A 16,626-nucleotide genomic window follows, 5' to 3' on the forward strand; every position below is an offset into this window, starting at 1 on the left:
CATAAACAATAATGAAGAGAGCCAGGTATGAGTTTTGGCACTTCAATAACAGCAATCATGCTTCTTGCTATTGGAGCTGAAGCTTCTAGAAAGCTCCAGCCTGGTTAATATAAGGCTGAGGCTAATGGATTGCAATGTAGGATGAAATGGAATGCTATTCACCATGATCTGCACCTGTCCATTCTTGCAGGAGTCTGGCGAGTTTTCACTGTCGTCTTTACATCCCCCCATCCTACAGCGCACCGCATCCTGCACCTGAAGGGGCGGAATAAGAGATTGGGGAGAGGAAGGATGAATATAGAGGGGAAAAGTCGGAGGGGGGCAGAATGATGAAGGAGAGGAAGGGAGGATGCAATGAAAGAAGTTAGTGCAGGAACTTTTACTTCAGTTAGTTTGGCAAATTGAGCATGGGGAACTGTCTCCCTCAGACATTTTATATTCTTCGTCTTTATTTCTCCAATGACAGATGGTCAGTCAATACTAAATTACGGAAAAATCAAAGTAAACGGAAAATCCATATTCTTCACTAAAATTTAGCTCGGCTTGTAGCTTATGTAACAGTCAGTGGATTTGGTATAGAAAGCACGTGGCAGTGGCGCTCAGTCCAAATTAAAAGTGCTGGCGCAGTATAAAGATATTCTAACCCATGGGCCTTTGCACTGTCACTGTTTTGATTTATCCTCCTACAAATGACATCTATGAAAATACACACCAGCCCACCGTCAAAGGTCGAGATCTTACAACACACACAAAATCAAACGAATCCCTGTGCATTATGTTTCACAACCAACTTTTGAGATTCTTTTCCCACATCAGGCTCCGTATTATAGATACTCTGGTAACTTGCTGCGGAGCAACACCATTTCTCACTGTTGCTGCTGCCAAATCCCGTAAGAATCTTATGAGTGGAAACAAGAGTGCTCGTGTAAGAAGCATTGCAAGAGCGAATGAGAGCATCTTCAATCTCGCTGGGTGGTCGCATGTGTGTGTGTGTGTGTGTGTGTGTGTGTGTGTGTGTGTGTGTGTGTGTGCCGCTACAGATGTAGTGGATTTGAAAATAATCCATGTCAAATTAATACTGCATGGGCCGGGGTATCGCCTCCATTGTTTCCCTCCATCCGTCTCTTCTCTTTATGTCCATACTCATCCTTGGTGGCGTTTGTTCCCCGCTCTCTGCTGGAGTGTCTGTTGGCAATGTAGCTCATTCTGACTTCAAAGTGAAGATCCCCCTTCTATGTGTCCATACCTCTCTCTCCACCTTCATCTCCATTTCTTCCTCCCCTACAATGCTCTTGAATCACGTCTTTTTTTCCTTCTCCCCCTCGCAGATCTCTGCATGCAATTTGTGTTCCACCCTCCGTTCTCTCCTTCCACTCCTCACTTAACTAAGTCCCTCCGTTGCTCTTTTTCACAATATACCTCATACTAAAATTGCACATGTTCATTTGCTAGCCTTCCCCTCGACTCAGCAGGTCACCTGTGCCAGCGCCGCTCCACTGCACCCTCACATGCGACGAGCGCTATCAAGGAGCGTTGCTCGGCACGTTGCTTTAGTTTTTTGTCTGTACTTTACTTCGCATATCATCACCCCTTTGTGCTGCCTTTTCTCTTGTTTTGCTTGTTATGCTTCCTCATTCTCCCCCTTCTTTCCTCTCATCCCTCCCTCCCTCCCTCTGATGTGCCACACCACTCTGCCTGTTGTTCGGCAGCCACGAAGGATTTATGCAGGGGGATTTTCATACATTTACAATAAATAATTCCTGGATTTACTGTACACTGATCCCTGCTGCTTTTGTGATATCGATTTAATGCAGCTAAGCATTCCAAGCATTTAAGGATTCACTTACACACCATGCACTGCAGTCAATATCGTAATGATCTCTTGGATATAGGGAAGTCTGTGTGTGGTGTACGTGCATCAGCAACACATTCATGGAAAACTGATGACATTGTAAATCTGTTCATTGTAGCAAGTGCGAACGTGAGTTAGACCGTAGAAAAATGTGTGTGTGTGTGTAAATGTCTGTCTCAAGGGCATGGCTACATGTATGTGGACAATGAGCTTAAAATTCTGCATCCCGGGGGGCAGAGCAAAGCCTGTGGCATAAAAGTCACTAGGGGTATTAGTTAGGGACTTAGCGTCTTATTCCATACAGCATCTCAGTAAGCTCCTTAAAGCAGCCTTGGATCAGACAGACAATACTGTACTATGATACTGCATTATGGCGAAGAAGCGCCGCAACATAGGACATTAAATACCGTGCTAATCCCTCTCATGTCTGATTTGCCTGTGTACTGCCGTGACTTCAGACCGACCCGGAAACTAACATGACATTTGCAAAACAAAAAATGTCAGTCAGGTCACTTTGTGGTGCTGATTTAAAAATGTATGAACTCAATGCGTCTGGGATCCACACAGCTGCTTAGCAGGAGGAGGAGGAGGAGGAGGAGGAAACTGGACTCACCTCGCGGCGCATTGCACAGTGGACAGTGATGATGACAAAACCTTGGACGGAGTCAAAGACGGCGAAGAGGACCTGGAGGAGACAAGAAATATTTGCTTGTGAATTATTGCACATCCTCGTAGTGGGTCCCAAACCCAAACCATGATACCCCATTTAAAGTTAATTTTGTTTGCCTGGAAAAACCCCTCCATACTCTCTTTACCCACCATACATACAATACGTTACAGTTAATATATAAGAACTTTAATCAATAGTTGGCACCATTGCTGCATTTGACAGTTTTTCCCCACAGAAGAGGCATTCTAATGTGGAACAGCTATCCACAAAAAAGCTGTAGGCATTCGGCTGCTTACATTGTGCAGAATCATTTTAGAAAGAACGTGTATTGTGTTACCTAGACAACCAGCATTACTATTCTCAGCTGTGGTAAAATTGCAAAGCAATCTACTTTTAAATCTTTTTCGGTTTTATACAGTTGGAAATGGAATAAAACATTTTTGTTTATTTTAATGTTGCCTTGTTTTATGATGTGGTGAAAAGTTGAGGCTCGCAAAATGCTCAGAAAAATAAGAAAATAAATCTTGCGGTAATGCTTGAATTGTCTCTAAGGCACTACAACCACCGTATTATAATATCCTGTGTTAATACGGTAGTGAAAAACACTGATATGGGAATGAAATGAGTCAGCCAAGTCATGTTTATTCATAAAAAATCTTCACAGGCGTTCATACTTTCATTCATAGACTGTCTCTGCTGACACAGCGGGGATGGTAGGTTCTTCTTTTCTTGTAATTTTTTAATGCAAATCCTATTTTTTTTTTCAATTGCCTATTCTCTTTTTACACTTTGTAGCTTTCAGCATTGAACATTTTGTCTTCATGGCCAAACGTAATAAAATTACAAGAATTGAGCCAGTTTTGTTTTTTTTCTACTACAAAACACATTGTTATGTGTCATTTCTTAATCCTATACCCAATTATAAAGCTGCTTTTCAATGATGCATCACAGGTGTATGTTTGTAGGTAACTATGTGTGAGCGTCTGCTAGTGTTACTGAGATACATCACCTGGAAGAGTGTGGAGCGCCGGTCGGTTATGGCCAGCACTGCTGACATCCAGGTTAATGCTAACAGGGGGAGAACCACACAGGAGCTCCACAGAGACGCCCTGCAAGAGAAAAGAGAAAGCAATGCAGACACGGGGGGGGGGTTCAGGAAGGGAAAGAAGGAGAAGTAACAGGGGGTTCAGTCTCAAACCAGACCAGCCAGCTTTGGTAAGTCACAAAACTCAATTTCTCATCCACAAACACACACACACACACACACACACACACACACACACACACACACACACACACACACACACACACACACCATTACATATACACACACATACACATGAGTCTTAGATTCCGTGGTGGGCAATTTGAAGCTGATTGGCACACAGAGATTTGCATCACACTTAATACTTCAACTGAAAAGTGGAAGATGATGTGTAATCCGGTAGATACATGTAGTTACGAGACTGAAAAATTGCTCACAATTACATGGTTGATGCGCATGTAAGTGTCACGCTGGTGGATTGTGAGGCGATGGGGCCACCAGGGACGGGGAAGACAGGCCACTGACAAGTACTGACACGGGGGCTTCTGAAGAGCCAGTGTGTGTGTATGTGTGTGTATGTGTGCATCTGTAACTCTATGGAGTCAGACACCAATTTAAAATATTCATGCTGTTTGAGCACATATTCCAGGTTTTATGGAAGTCTGACAGACAGACTACGATGATAAATATGCACGCCCCTTCACAGGTGCATGTCAAAGGCAATGAATAAACGAGAAAATAGAGCAATAAAGCCAAAGCTGTGCTCTTGTTAACGTGTAAACTTTCCAGCTGTTGTTTACTGTGTTTTTTAACAACATAATATGGTTGACTACAGCAACAGGCCTACATTCTATGTGGAAAGACACACTCTACTAATACTGCAAGTGCACCTCATCATACATAATAAGTGTTTTTTAATGAGCTGTTATATTTTAAAGTTCTTCAAGGTCATTAGGAAGGAAAGAAATATGGGGAAAGCGTTTTTTTAAATGGTGGTTATCTGTTTATAGAAATAAATTCCCAAGTTATAGTCTTTAGAGCTTTATCAAGACACTTTGGTATAAATAGAACCAGGCTTACTATATAGTAAAGCAACAGAGAACAAGGGGAGTGTGTACTACCAGCAATATTCAAGTTCTTGTGTTTGAATGCTATTTCAGTAAACACAGAAATTGCACAGCACATGCTGTTTGATTACGGTTTCACACTAGGATCTCTGTAGGCAGATTATTTAAAGGAATTCCCAAACAAATAGTATACTGCAAACAGAAGGTAAAAGTGCAGTAATGTGAATATAGATGACAAATGGAATAATAGTTTCATGTGCATTCGGCAAAGATGTAGGAGGATCTGAGATCAGCAAAACGCTGTGAAAGAAAGTCAATAATGGCCTTCTGTTTTCCCAGGGACAACTAGTAACTGATACAAACTTGTTACTGCAAATAGGCAATCTCATCCCATTAGCGTTCAATCGTGAAACAACACAGCCAAGAACAGAGTTCCTACTTTAAACAGAGCGCTCTTCCAAAGTAAACACAAAGCCATAATGAGAGATTTGCACAAGGACATAGTTAAATATGCACAACATTGTTTGCAAGAGTAAAACGGAAGGAGGGTCTTTCATTAACAGATTTGCTGCTCTGAACATGAAACCTTGACAACAAGCCTCTCATTAAGATTGCAACAAGTGTGTTTTCAAAAATAAATTGGCCATCTGTTTTTGTTTCTTGTTACACTATAACAGCACCTTTGAACATGTACAGACCTGATAGGAGACACTGGTAGAGGGACTGTGAAATACTTTAATGGATCTGGGATTGGGAGCCTTTTGACTGCCTCTCAACAGCTCTGAACATGTCGACGGTGAGCTGGCAAATCATAGCAAACGGTGCAAACTACATCCAAAGTGCTGACAGCGCTAACAGAGTTTACCTTAAGGGGGAACCTGAGGGGTTGGTGCTACACTTGTGCAACGACGCCTTTGGCCAGGACGGCGTTATCGGCTGTTAGCGCCATATGAGAGCAGCGCAGAACAGCGGCCGTGCAATTACCAGGCGGGCGCGCTCACATGTACTAAAAGCATGCAAGGATAGCGCGGCTATGTCATAAAGCAAGGAGAACTTCAACTATGTCAATAAAGCAAGGAGAACTTCAAATAACAACACACACACAGCGGGAGAGCAACTTCATTCTCTGATCTGGTAGACATTACTCAACTATATCTTTACACAGAAAACAGCTGCTTTAGTGAAGTTCAGAATGATAAATACAGCTCCGCCAAAGAGAAGCATATAGAGAAATATAATAATGTAAATACAAATAACTGCTATACATCTACCAGTGTCTCTACATTCCTTTTTTTCCGTTTTGAATTCTTAATTATCGCTTATAGTAGTACACTGTTTATCAGAGTCTTTTGTCGCTGCATTGTTTGGATAATGTTCACTATTAAATATGGAGGAAAGAAAAATGCAAAACAAGCCAAGATATTGTGACTTTTAGTGGGAGATAAAGTTCCAAAAACATTGGATTATAGCATTGGTTGTTAGACCTTTCAAACTCAACAACCCCTGGTAATGCTGACTTTACAAGGCTTCTTCCAGAGCCATACACACATTTAAAGACTATTTTCAGATAACAATAAGAAAATGAATTTCTTCAGTGGTCTTTCTGAGATATGTTTTCTACAAATTCTAAAAGATGCTCTAAAACAGAACAATTTAAATGCATGGAGCTCCAGTATATACGTAATAATGCTCCTCATTCCATTGTTCAACTGAATATATCTGAAATATATTGTGTACTCCCTGTGAACAACAGCTTAAGGTGGTGGAACCAATATAGGAGAGAGAGAGAGAGAGAGAGATAGATAGAGAGAGGATAATGGAGAGTAAGAGACAAAGAGAGAGAGAGAGAGAGAGAGAGAGAGAGAGAGAAATGGGGAGAGAGAAACAAATAGAAAGATGAAGATGGACTAACATGGCGCTGCTGGCAGTCGAGCTGGACAAAGCGGTGCTCGAGATCACACCACACTTGGAGCATTTCAGGAGTAGTCGGCTACGCGCCTCCGCTGGGACACTTGTTTAGGACATGTGCACAGAGACACACACACACACACACACACACACACACACACACACACACACACACACACACACACACACACACACACACACACACACACACACACACACATATACACGCAGCCATGTGGGGAGGAGAAGAGGGAGTTGGGTGGGGAATGTTTGTGCAAACACAAATTGCAGTAATGGCGACAGGTGAATGAGCAGGTGTCAAAGTTGCCAAAAGAACAAGAAAAAAAAAAAGGAGAAGAGGTTGACACAACACAGAGAGGGTGGGGGAAAAGAAAAAAGGGGGGGGAGAAAAGAAAGAAAGAAAGAAAGGCAAATTAAAAACAGATCTTAAAAAAGTAGCAGCAATGAATAACAGTCAGAATACAAAGATTGATTCAGAGCAAGTGGAGAGAAAGTGAGAGACGGACATTGCAATGTTACAGTAGAATAATGTGATTTTACAGAACACAGTGACACAGACAGGAAATACACCGACTATCTAATTCCACAGGGCTGTGCACAATGGAGCTTTATCAGGACGCAGAGGAAGAAAAAGACTTTGGTTGTTTACTTACAGTTGACTACTCAGATGGAGAGAAACAGTGTGTGTGTTCCTGTGATCAAATGTGTGTGTGTGCATTATTGTGTACCGCAAGTGGAGAATAATTCGGGCCATGCACGGGCTATGCTACATTAGCGTCCCATCACAGCTCATTGCCTTAGCGCCTGCCACATCCCCACGGCTTCACAAGGAAATACATTTTGCTAATGACAGCCTGTCCTGTTAGCAACACGAGAAACTACTGTGTGCGGGAGCGTTTCTCGATATGTGTGCACCTATGAACACACACTTCTGAGAATCTGAGAGGGAATGTGCTTAATACTCGGATAACACCGAGGATTTAGCCTGGAACAAAGAAGGGTGCATCTGTTTGTCTCTTCATGTAGGTGTGTTTGTGCACATCAGTCGATTTAATCTCAGTTGCATCAAATGTTAACAAAAGCTTATCAACCCCCCAGGGAGCCAATCGGTAATGTTAACCCTTGCAGCTATACACAAATTGTCAATATAAATCTGTGCAAGAGACAGACATTGGAGGAAAGGTAATGAGAGAGAGAAAAATAGGAAGAAAAAAACTAAATCAATAGATATGGAAATGGAAATGAAAACATGGATTTAGCCGCGAGAGCTGAGGAAATCTCCACTCATAGGATTAGTAAAGATGATGAACAACCACCAACAGCTTTAATAGAAATAATGTTCTAGGTGGATGCATAAACATGCGTGTCTTATATGTATGCACATCACTTGTGTGCATGTCTGAAAGAATAACGGATTTCAATCGTGCATACGATTTCACCCCCATGATCCCCCTGTTATGTGTGTATGTAATTAGGATTCCATCTGCCATTGATTTATATATCCTCCATATTCACCTATGTCACATAACACGGAGATAAATAGAAGTGGAAGCGATGGTGAAATGCTGATAGATTTCACAGAGCAACAGAACATAACAGATGTCTTGTCATTTTGATGCCAAATTGGACCATATTTTTCATTCTTTTTTCTCCGGAAGGCACAGGTGCACACGTTGGTGTGCGTTCAGAGACCCTTGAAAGCCGTTGAAATTAGTTGCCATTAAAATGTTGTCTCCCTGAGTTTGTGTCTGCCAGAGAGATTTATTTAATGCAGCAATTCTGTTGTCGGTTCCCACCAAGAATTGTGTTGATGGATGACTAAGCGCTGTGTGTTGAGGTCCTTTGCGCATAGCTGTGTGTGTGTGTGTGTGTGTGTTTGTGTGTGTGTGTATGTGTGTGTGTGAGATGCAGAGGGATTAGAAAGTTAACTTACCCGGCTCGTTGCTTTTTAGACTTGTCTGAGATGCCGTCTCGTGACATGAGCTTGTTAAACACAACAATTCCAATGAGCATATTGACCTGAGAGAGACAGAGAGAACAGTTTGATTAGGATTGCTATTATAGATGGGACGCCAACAGCAATTCAGTTCATGCACAATACAAGAAAGACAATTCCTTTTTTCATTGTCCCACAAGTTTAAGACTGACAGTGACGGGGCCTTTGCTGTCAGGGCTCCCAGGCTGACTCGCTCATATGCAGGATTAGCTTAAAGCTTATTTCAATAACATTTTTTATCGAAAAAGCATACATTAATTCACAGTTTTTAAAATCCATAACAGCCAAAATGTCCTAAGAGTAAGTGGAACATATTTATAATAATAACAACGGCATCCCAACTATACATATTTGTGATGCCATGGCCCTAAAACAGAGAGATTAAAATATATTTAACGAAGTAAACTCAAATTCAACCATATTATAACAGCATGGCATATGCTTTTATACAACTGATGCATGCAGCTTTCCATTTGGCCAATCTCTACGAAAATGTATGATCTAATAATGCTTTTCCTCCTTGTATTCATCATTGAAGATGTGCAGTAAGATAATTGATTCCTGCAGTATTGCTCCCAGCCACTAGTGGCAGTAATGAGAGCAATGGTGCTGAGCAGCACTCCATTCAGCCTGTGAGGAATACAATTGCAGACTTTAAAGGTACTCTGTGAAGTTAGCTTGCAAGCACACAAAATTGCATTGTGGTCCCATGGAGATTTCTTTTGTAATATATTAAACGTTTGCTGGCTTTTCTTACAAATAAGGAGCCCCAAGCTAAGCCCGCCAAACATCTGGCCATAGTGACCCAGTGACAAAGATTCTATTAGGCACACGCTCACAGAGATCTGAGCCAAGGCTTGCCACATGAAGACCTCTTCCGCTCTGAAATCCTGCCCATCTGGGAGATAGTCTATGCCAGCGACATATTCCTTCTAATCCTGATTTCATCTGTACTCTTTCTGTCACCGTTTATGGGTTTCCCTGTAGAGTTCCTGTTTGGTTATTCATCTGTTAGTGTTCTTTGGGATGTCAGCGGTCCATTAGCAACAAATGACATTGACGCGCTGTGTATGCAATGCATTCCTATTCTTATCAAGGTCCTAAACCGAACGTCTGCCTGGATCCCTTCCTTCATCTGTCACCAGGGACAGCTTCTGGCTAGGAAGAAACATTTTATAGATTCAATACACGGTTGCTGGAAATAAGAAGAAAGAGCTGAGTGGTTGAGCAGTTAAAGTCTGACTTTGATGCGGTCACTCGAATTTTCAGTTTTTTTGCAGCTTTTGCAGAAGCCGGATTTTGATTTGAAGCCTATTCCTTCGCTGCATCTACGGTACATCTGGCAGCTTTTGCAATTTGCTAAAGAACTCTCTCTCTCTCTCTGTCTCTCTTTGATCCCCTTCCCCCTCATGTGAGTGTTGCTGCTGACAACTACCTACGATGTTCCAGATTGTGAGAGCATTATTGTCATGCCAGTCATGTCTGGCCCCAGCTCTGTGAGTCAGCATCATTCTGCTCTGCTATTTGCCCAGGGCCAGGTTGATTAATTAGAGAAAAGTCCTGTGGGAAGGTCTGTGTTTCTCTGCCCGTTAACCCTCTCTCACTACAGATGTTTGTTAGAGTGGGGCCCAAGCAAAAACACCGGGGGCCCGGGGACCATTACAGGACATAGCAGCTGGGGTGTGGAGTGTATATCGACATTGTGGAGGCGGTGAGGGGGTTGGAATCATTCCAAGGAACACCACACACTGATGCACAACAGGATGTGAGGATAACTGTCCTCCGATTTTACAGGAAGGCTTTCACCTTTGAGCTCCTAAAGGTAGACACACCAAACGCCTAACCGTTCTTATGAAATAAAGTGTTAGTTTTACTATTATTAATGTATTTACAATGGATTTTGTTAGATAAAGCACACACATGTGTGTACTATCTCACTGAATGGTATTTTTCCTGTGTTTTCTGACTACATAACCTTTAAATAATAGTAGTATTGTAAAGCCACCACATTATCATAATCATGAATATTCAGCAATATATGATCCCGAGTTCCCTCGTGTCCTAAACTATCAAACTTTCCCTCTCTTGTTAGGAAATTACGACAAGAAAATGCACATCACTTTGCACATCTGTGACGCTGTTTGATCCATGTCTACATCCTGACATGGGCTACACAGTGAGTGTGCAAGCAACAAGAAAAAAAATCCTAATGCATGAGCAGAAACACAACAACAGCAGCAGCTGCGGCAGCAATTACCAAAATAAAGTTTAGAACCCCATCCACACTTATTAAACTTAGTGGGGGAAATATCAACCCAGGGATTTATTTTGCAGAAATTAGCCTCCTAGAAACCGCTGCATGCAGCAGCACACAGCAGATGATTAAAACACCACTGAGATGCAATCAATGCACTCAATTTAGCTGCAGAACAATATAAAGCTATATGTTCTTGTCTGTTTTATACCAATTTAGCAAAAGCAAACATAAGCCACATTATTATGATTGTGCTGAACACTGTGAGTCACATATTCATGTCTGAAAAAAATAATTTAGCCTTAAATACATTGGGTAAAATGACTCATACTTTGAAAGTACATATAAGAGTGAGAGATTTGGCTGCTGGGCTAGTGTTGCATTATTAGGAAGATCTTTTCAACTTATGCTCACATGGGGAGGTGAAGGGAAAAGGACAAATCCTCAGAGGTCACTGCTGCTGCTTTAAAGCTCTTAGCTTGGAGGCTAACTTAGAGAAATATTTGTAGAATCATATTATAATCTCTTTGAGAGAGTATGTTGGACAGACTCACCAATACAATGACAGCAGCAGGCCCAACGAAGGCATACAGCAGACCGCCCTCCAACGACAACCAGCAACTAAAGAAAAAGAAAAACAGAAATAATTTGAGCACAAAATCAAATTCAGGTCTCACATTCCACTTTTTGTGAGTGCCAAGCACTTAAGCACAACAAGTACACAACCAATTAAGGATCTTAAATTTCCTAAGTGAGGGATAAAACTGTTACTTCTATGGCTGGGTAAGTGCTTGATTCTGCAAATATTGCCCTTAGTGCCAATGAAATGTATTATGTACATTACCTTAAACATATCCCCAAACTGTATATGATATTGTAAAATTTCATTAAATGCGAAAGCTACTGAGACTTAATGAGTTTAAATGTGTCCTCCAGTGATGTCATCAGAGCATACTGAAACCCTGCTGTTGTCTTAATTGCAGCTCAATAAAAAAGGAAGATGAAAAACACACAGCCTAAAAGCTAATATACAGTTAATATAATATAATATTATATATTAATATAATAAAATTAATATGATGTTGAGTGAAGCAAGAAAAAAAAAAAGTTGTAAACATCTTTTAGGATGTGTTTTCATTGAATCAATTACACCATTTATTATTGGAGCTCTTTGTTGGCATATCTTGTTAAACATTAAGCCAAACAGTAATTGTCCATTATTGTGCTTTTTAAATGATCTGCTCCAAAGTAAACAAAGCATCTGAAACACGCTTCACATATGCCATATGGCTGTCTCTTCAATGAGATTCATTTTATTTTTAAAGTTAAGGTTCCAGGCTTCTTACTTAAGTAATGGAGTCTCAAATAAACAACATGTTTTGCCTAGGTATGAATACTTCTGGTTAATTCATTTGAGAGATTTCTGCTTTTGTCCTTCATTTAAAAGTGATCAAAAGTACTGTGTAGACAGTTCTTGGGTTGCTGTCTATGTTAATAGTTTTATCCCAACAGTTCTGAAGATTAGCTTGATGGTGGTCAATAGTTTAACCTAGACTGTTTAATTATTAAGTCATGAATAAGTTTAAGAGAAACACTTAAACACTTAATAACTAATATAATCAGTCATTTTCATATTGAATGAGCAACTAAGATGTATTCTGCATACTAAGAGAAGTTTCAGTCCCCCTGTGACACAGGACATTAATAAGCGGTTATAGAAATCGGATGGATAGATGGCTGGATTGTTTTGTTGATACAAACAATGTGAAAAATACAGTCAGACTTTATACATTCAGCTGCTTATGTTAGAGCCTCGACTGAATTAATAACCACCTCTGGTGAGAAATTAAATAAAAGTATAAAAATACTAGTTCATGAAATAAACCTAAAAAACAGGATGCATTCATTTTGAACTGCAAAAAAACACTATTCTTGGAATGGTTGGGTGTCAGGGCAACGGATGACGCAGTGCTGATATTCAAATCCAGTCATGATTGGCAGGAGGAACAGTGCAGGGGGTCGGAGAGTGCTACTCACTAGCTTGCTGTGCCGTAACCTCTCGCTCTGGTGAAACCCACCGACACTGCTACAACTAGAGCTGGAAGACCTGCAGACACACAGAGAGGGAAAGATCAAAAGGGTGAGACGAAGGATAAAAGGAAGCCTTAATGGCGAACGATGATCCATGTCGGCCAAATAAGGTTCTTCAGTGCGAACATCTCCATATGGCTCTCCCCATTCAAAAGCTAAGCAGCCATGCAATAGCGTGTAACGTGTGCATATGTGATTGAAACAGACTCGGTGCTCTGTAGGTAAGCCAGAGCTCGCTGCATGTGCTCTCCCTGACACACAGGTCCAGCTGCAGGCATGAAAACTGGGCTTAGATCCTAGTCCATTGCAGGGATGGAAGTTTTGATTTAGCATTTCTCATATACATTAACACTGCCATAGGTTACCAACGCATTTAGAATGCCCTGTGAGCGAGTAACAATATGAATGTTGGCATGTGAGACTGAAAAAGGGTACATAAAATGTGAGGTATAGCTAGGAGTGATGAATAAGTTGTGCGTTAATTAGCGAAATCAAGCAGGGTGGGTGTGTCTGCGTGTGTGTGTGTGTGTGTGTGTGTGTGTGTGTGGTGTGTGTGTGTGCGTGTGTGTGTGTGTGTGTGTGTGTGTGTGTGTCTGCGTGTGTGTGTGTGTGTGTGTGTGTGTGTGTGTGTGTGTGTGTGTGTGTGTGTGTGTGTGTGTGTTGGGGAAGAGAGTGAGACTGAGTGTCGCAGAGTACGTGCCAGAAAAAGAAGGAAATATGCGGGGCTCCGTAATGAGCTTGGCTCTGAAATATTCAAGTAATTAACAAAGCTGTGATTATGGCTCCAAATGAAAAGCAATTAGAAAAAGTCACATTAACATTAACAAATAAGATGGTGGGGAGCCAGGCTGGTCCACTCACCAGCATGCGCAAAGTTTCAATTAGACAACATCAATCTTGCGATTACTGGTGTATGGTAATGTAAACACCTACCTATGCGTTATACATTCATCCCGTGCTAATCTAACACAGCTCCAGTCACACCCCAAATCTCCTGTTTCCATGGCAACTGATTTCAATCACATAATTTGGTGGAGAAAATGGCGAAATGGACGTGAGGAGGATAAGCTGTTCGATCCCCTTCACTCTGCTGGACCGTTTCAAGCATTTTCATGTGCATTTGCAAGTGCAGCGGATAATATGGCTGCCACTGCGTACCCCCAACACACACACACACACATACACACACACTGTTATTATCTCTCTCTATCTATACATTCTCCCTCCTCTGTATCAGGTAAGGGCATCGATGAGTTGGCAGATTAGACTGGTGGGATCAATATTAAGTGAAATGAACAGACGGTGTGCGTGTGTGTGGAGATGGTGTTAGAGGTTGTGGATGAAATTTCTAGAGCTATATCTCAAAACATCTGGCCAGTGTTCTACAGATGTTATCATTTGTCTTGATTATCCTGGAACATCACTGGTGCCAATTGCGTGGACGGCATAATAAAGTGACATGGAGGGTGAATGGAACAGAAGTGACGTTCAGCTGAAAGGAGTGAGATTGTGTTTTCCTCTGAATGTATACTGTGACCCTATGTTAATGTGGATGCATGTTAAAATTCACTTTTAGCTTTGGCTGTAATTAGTAAGATTTTATTAGAAACTGCAATGATGTCTTTCAGGGAAATGGAGTCCTTGAAGTAGCAAATAACAGCTACGTCAATGGGATATAATGGGAATAGTGTAAATTAAGGTTATTCAGCATGATGCAGCCAACATTTTCACACTAGAACACAAAAATCTGTTACATTTTCATATATATATATATTAAAAAAAAAAACATCTTCTTGCTTTCCATCACAAATTCCTGCCACACAACAATCAGCATCCAATTCATGAAAGCTTCTTCATTTGCTATGCTGAAAATCCTCTGTCACACAAAGAGTTCATAATTCCAGTAACAGCAACGGCAGAAACTTACAGTACGGCCTATGTGTTACAGTGGATGCCCTCATCATACTAAATAGTCTCTTTTTAAAAATGCAGTAAGTAGCAAAGTTCAAGCCATTAACCCAGAATGCACTGGCAAGCTGTAGATGCCGATACTTGTGAAGGCTGTTGTAAAAGAAACTTTAAAAGGTATAGTTTAGGTGTTCTGAATTAGGTAAATGCAAGGCATCGTAAGTACCTCAGACAATCCCAATGCAAAACTCTCAAACTATCCCTTTAAAGAAGACACAATTTGTGCACTCAAAATTCCCAAGGATGCATATAAAGGAATAGTCATGCAGAGTTAATTTTTCCAACATAAAAAAGTAACCCTTGAAACAAGGTTACTACTGTACGATTTCAATGTATCACAATTTAAATAAAATTGAAATAAAAAGACCATGGTGCTCACCCCAGCCGAGGCACAGAAAGCGCTTGCGAATGAGCCGTGACCTCATTTTGCCAATGACGGCCAGGTAGGACTGCCATGCCTCCGTCAGCACCCAGCAGAAGGAGGCCAAGAAGAAAAAATGCAGGAAGGCGGCAGTAACAGTACATAGACCCTTAAGAGGGGGAAAAAAGAAAGTCAAGGAGAGAGAGAGAGAGAGAGAGAGAAGAGAAAAATGAAACCATTGGAGACATTTTACAAAGAAATAAAAAAATGGTAGTTTTGTGAGAGGTGTCATAATGAATCATCTCTTAGGGCCATTCAGCCGAGGAAAATGAAAGCTCCGCAAAAGAAAAGAGGATAAAGGGGAAAAAAGGAGCCTGATGAAGCTAATATCATTTGGGACGAAAAGGAGTTCAACCTGGCTCTGATGTGTTCCTCATTGGGATCGATTCTGACCACTACACAGTGCAGTCTTGCTTAATCAGAGTTCTCAGAGTGCTGTGTGCCAAGTCAGCCTGCCACTTTGAGAACTCCACTGTATGTATGACCCTCTATTCGTTTGTTTCTGAGCTTTGTAAAAGGCTTGGTCCAGAGCACTTTTACTGGGATCATAAATGCGTCAACTATGGTTTATGGTGTAAATCCAATTGCTATGTGCGGGAATGGAATGTTCTCACTGTGTCGTTATGTGCGCGGTACCTTACCTTGCTTAGCGTTTGAGATTGTCCCACCAAAATCAATAAATTGGAGGCCAAAATGGAGAGGCAAAAATTCACTAAGATAATGGATCTCTCCGAGCGAATGTACCTACAGAGCAGAGGGAAGAGAGGGAGAGAGAAAGAGAGAGATGGAGAGAGAGAAGGGACAGACATATGAGATAAGTATTAATGACAGATTGACAGACTGAACAGTATCCTTTTGGACATTGTACAAAGTCATTAGCTTGATTTTACCATCTGTCATGTGCGCTACCAAAAACTAATCACCACCCCCCTGCTGTAGTTGAACCATTTGTTCCTTATTAGGCCTCATTGGAGTTTTGGCGCGACAAAGGACACACACAAGCTGCACTATTCACGTATTGGTGCTGTAGGAGCCTGATTTGTGAGGAAAGATCCCCACTGTTTGGAGTGTGTGAGTGTAGAGTCGCTTTGGATAAAAGCGTCTGCTAAATGACTGTAATGTAATGTAACCATGGAGACGCAACACCGTTTGTGTGTGCACACGTACCTCCAGAAGGCAGCGTAGATTAGCAGCAGGATGAGCAGAGCGGTGCAGGAAACCCCGCAGCCCACCATGAGCGGCACAGAGGGCATGCTGGTAGGACCCATGTCCTGAGGAGAGTGAATAGAAAATAGAAAAAGGAGGGAAAGAGACGAGAAAATTATTAAATTAT

The 16,626-nt window shown here is 41.4% G+C and overlaps 1 protein-coding gene across 1 annotated transcript in view; it reads right to left on the minus strand.

Moving 5' to 3' along the window:
- adgrb2 (adhesion G protein-coupled receptor B2) overlaps positions 1-16,626 on the minus strand; it is a 133,663-nt gene that overhangs the window by 24,456 nt on the left and 92,581 nt on the right. Inside the window, exons 17-26 of the mRNA XM_054606163.1 lie at positions 16,461-16,564; positions 15,935-16,037; positions 15,252-15,402; positions 12,851-12,920; positions 11,368-11,434; positions 8,497-8,582; positions 6,547-6,645; positions 3,532-3,631; positions 2,466-2,537; positions 163-255 (exon numbers count right to left, since the gene is read on the minus strand). Of these exons, the coding sequence (XP_054462138.1) occupies positions 163-255; positions 2,466-2,537; positions 3,532-3,631; positions 6,547-6,645; positions 8,497-8,582; positions 11,368-11,434; positions 12,851-12,920; positions 15,252-15,402; positions 15,935-16,037; positions 16,461-16,564 (945 nt within the window). The remainder of the gene's footprint in view (positions 1-162; positions 256-2,465; positions 2,538-3,531; positions 3,632-6,546; positions 6,646-8,496; positions 8,583-11,367; positions 11,435-12,850; positions 12,921-15,251; positions 15,403-15,934; positions 16,038-16,460; positions 16,565-16,626) is intronic.

The sequence above is a fragment of the Anoplopoma fimbria genome, chromosome 10, assembly GCF_027596085.1.
Source record: "Anoplopoma fimbria isolate UVic2021 breed Golden Eagle Sablefish chromosome 10, Afim_UVic_2022, whole genome shotgun sequence".
NCBI classification, from domain to species: domain Eukaryota; kingdom Metazoa; phylum Chordata; class Actinopteri; order Perciformes; family Anoplopomatidae; genus Anoplopoma; species Anoplopoma fimbria.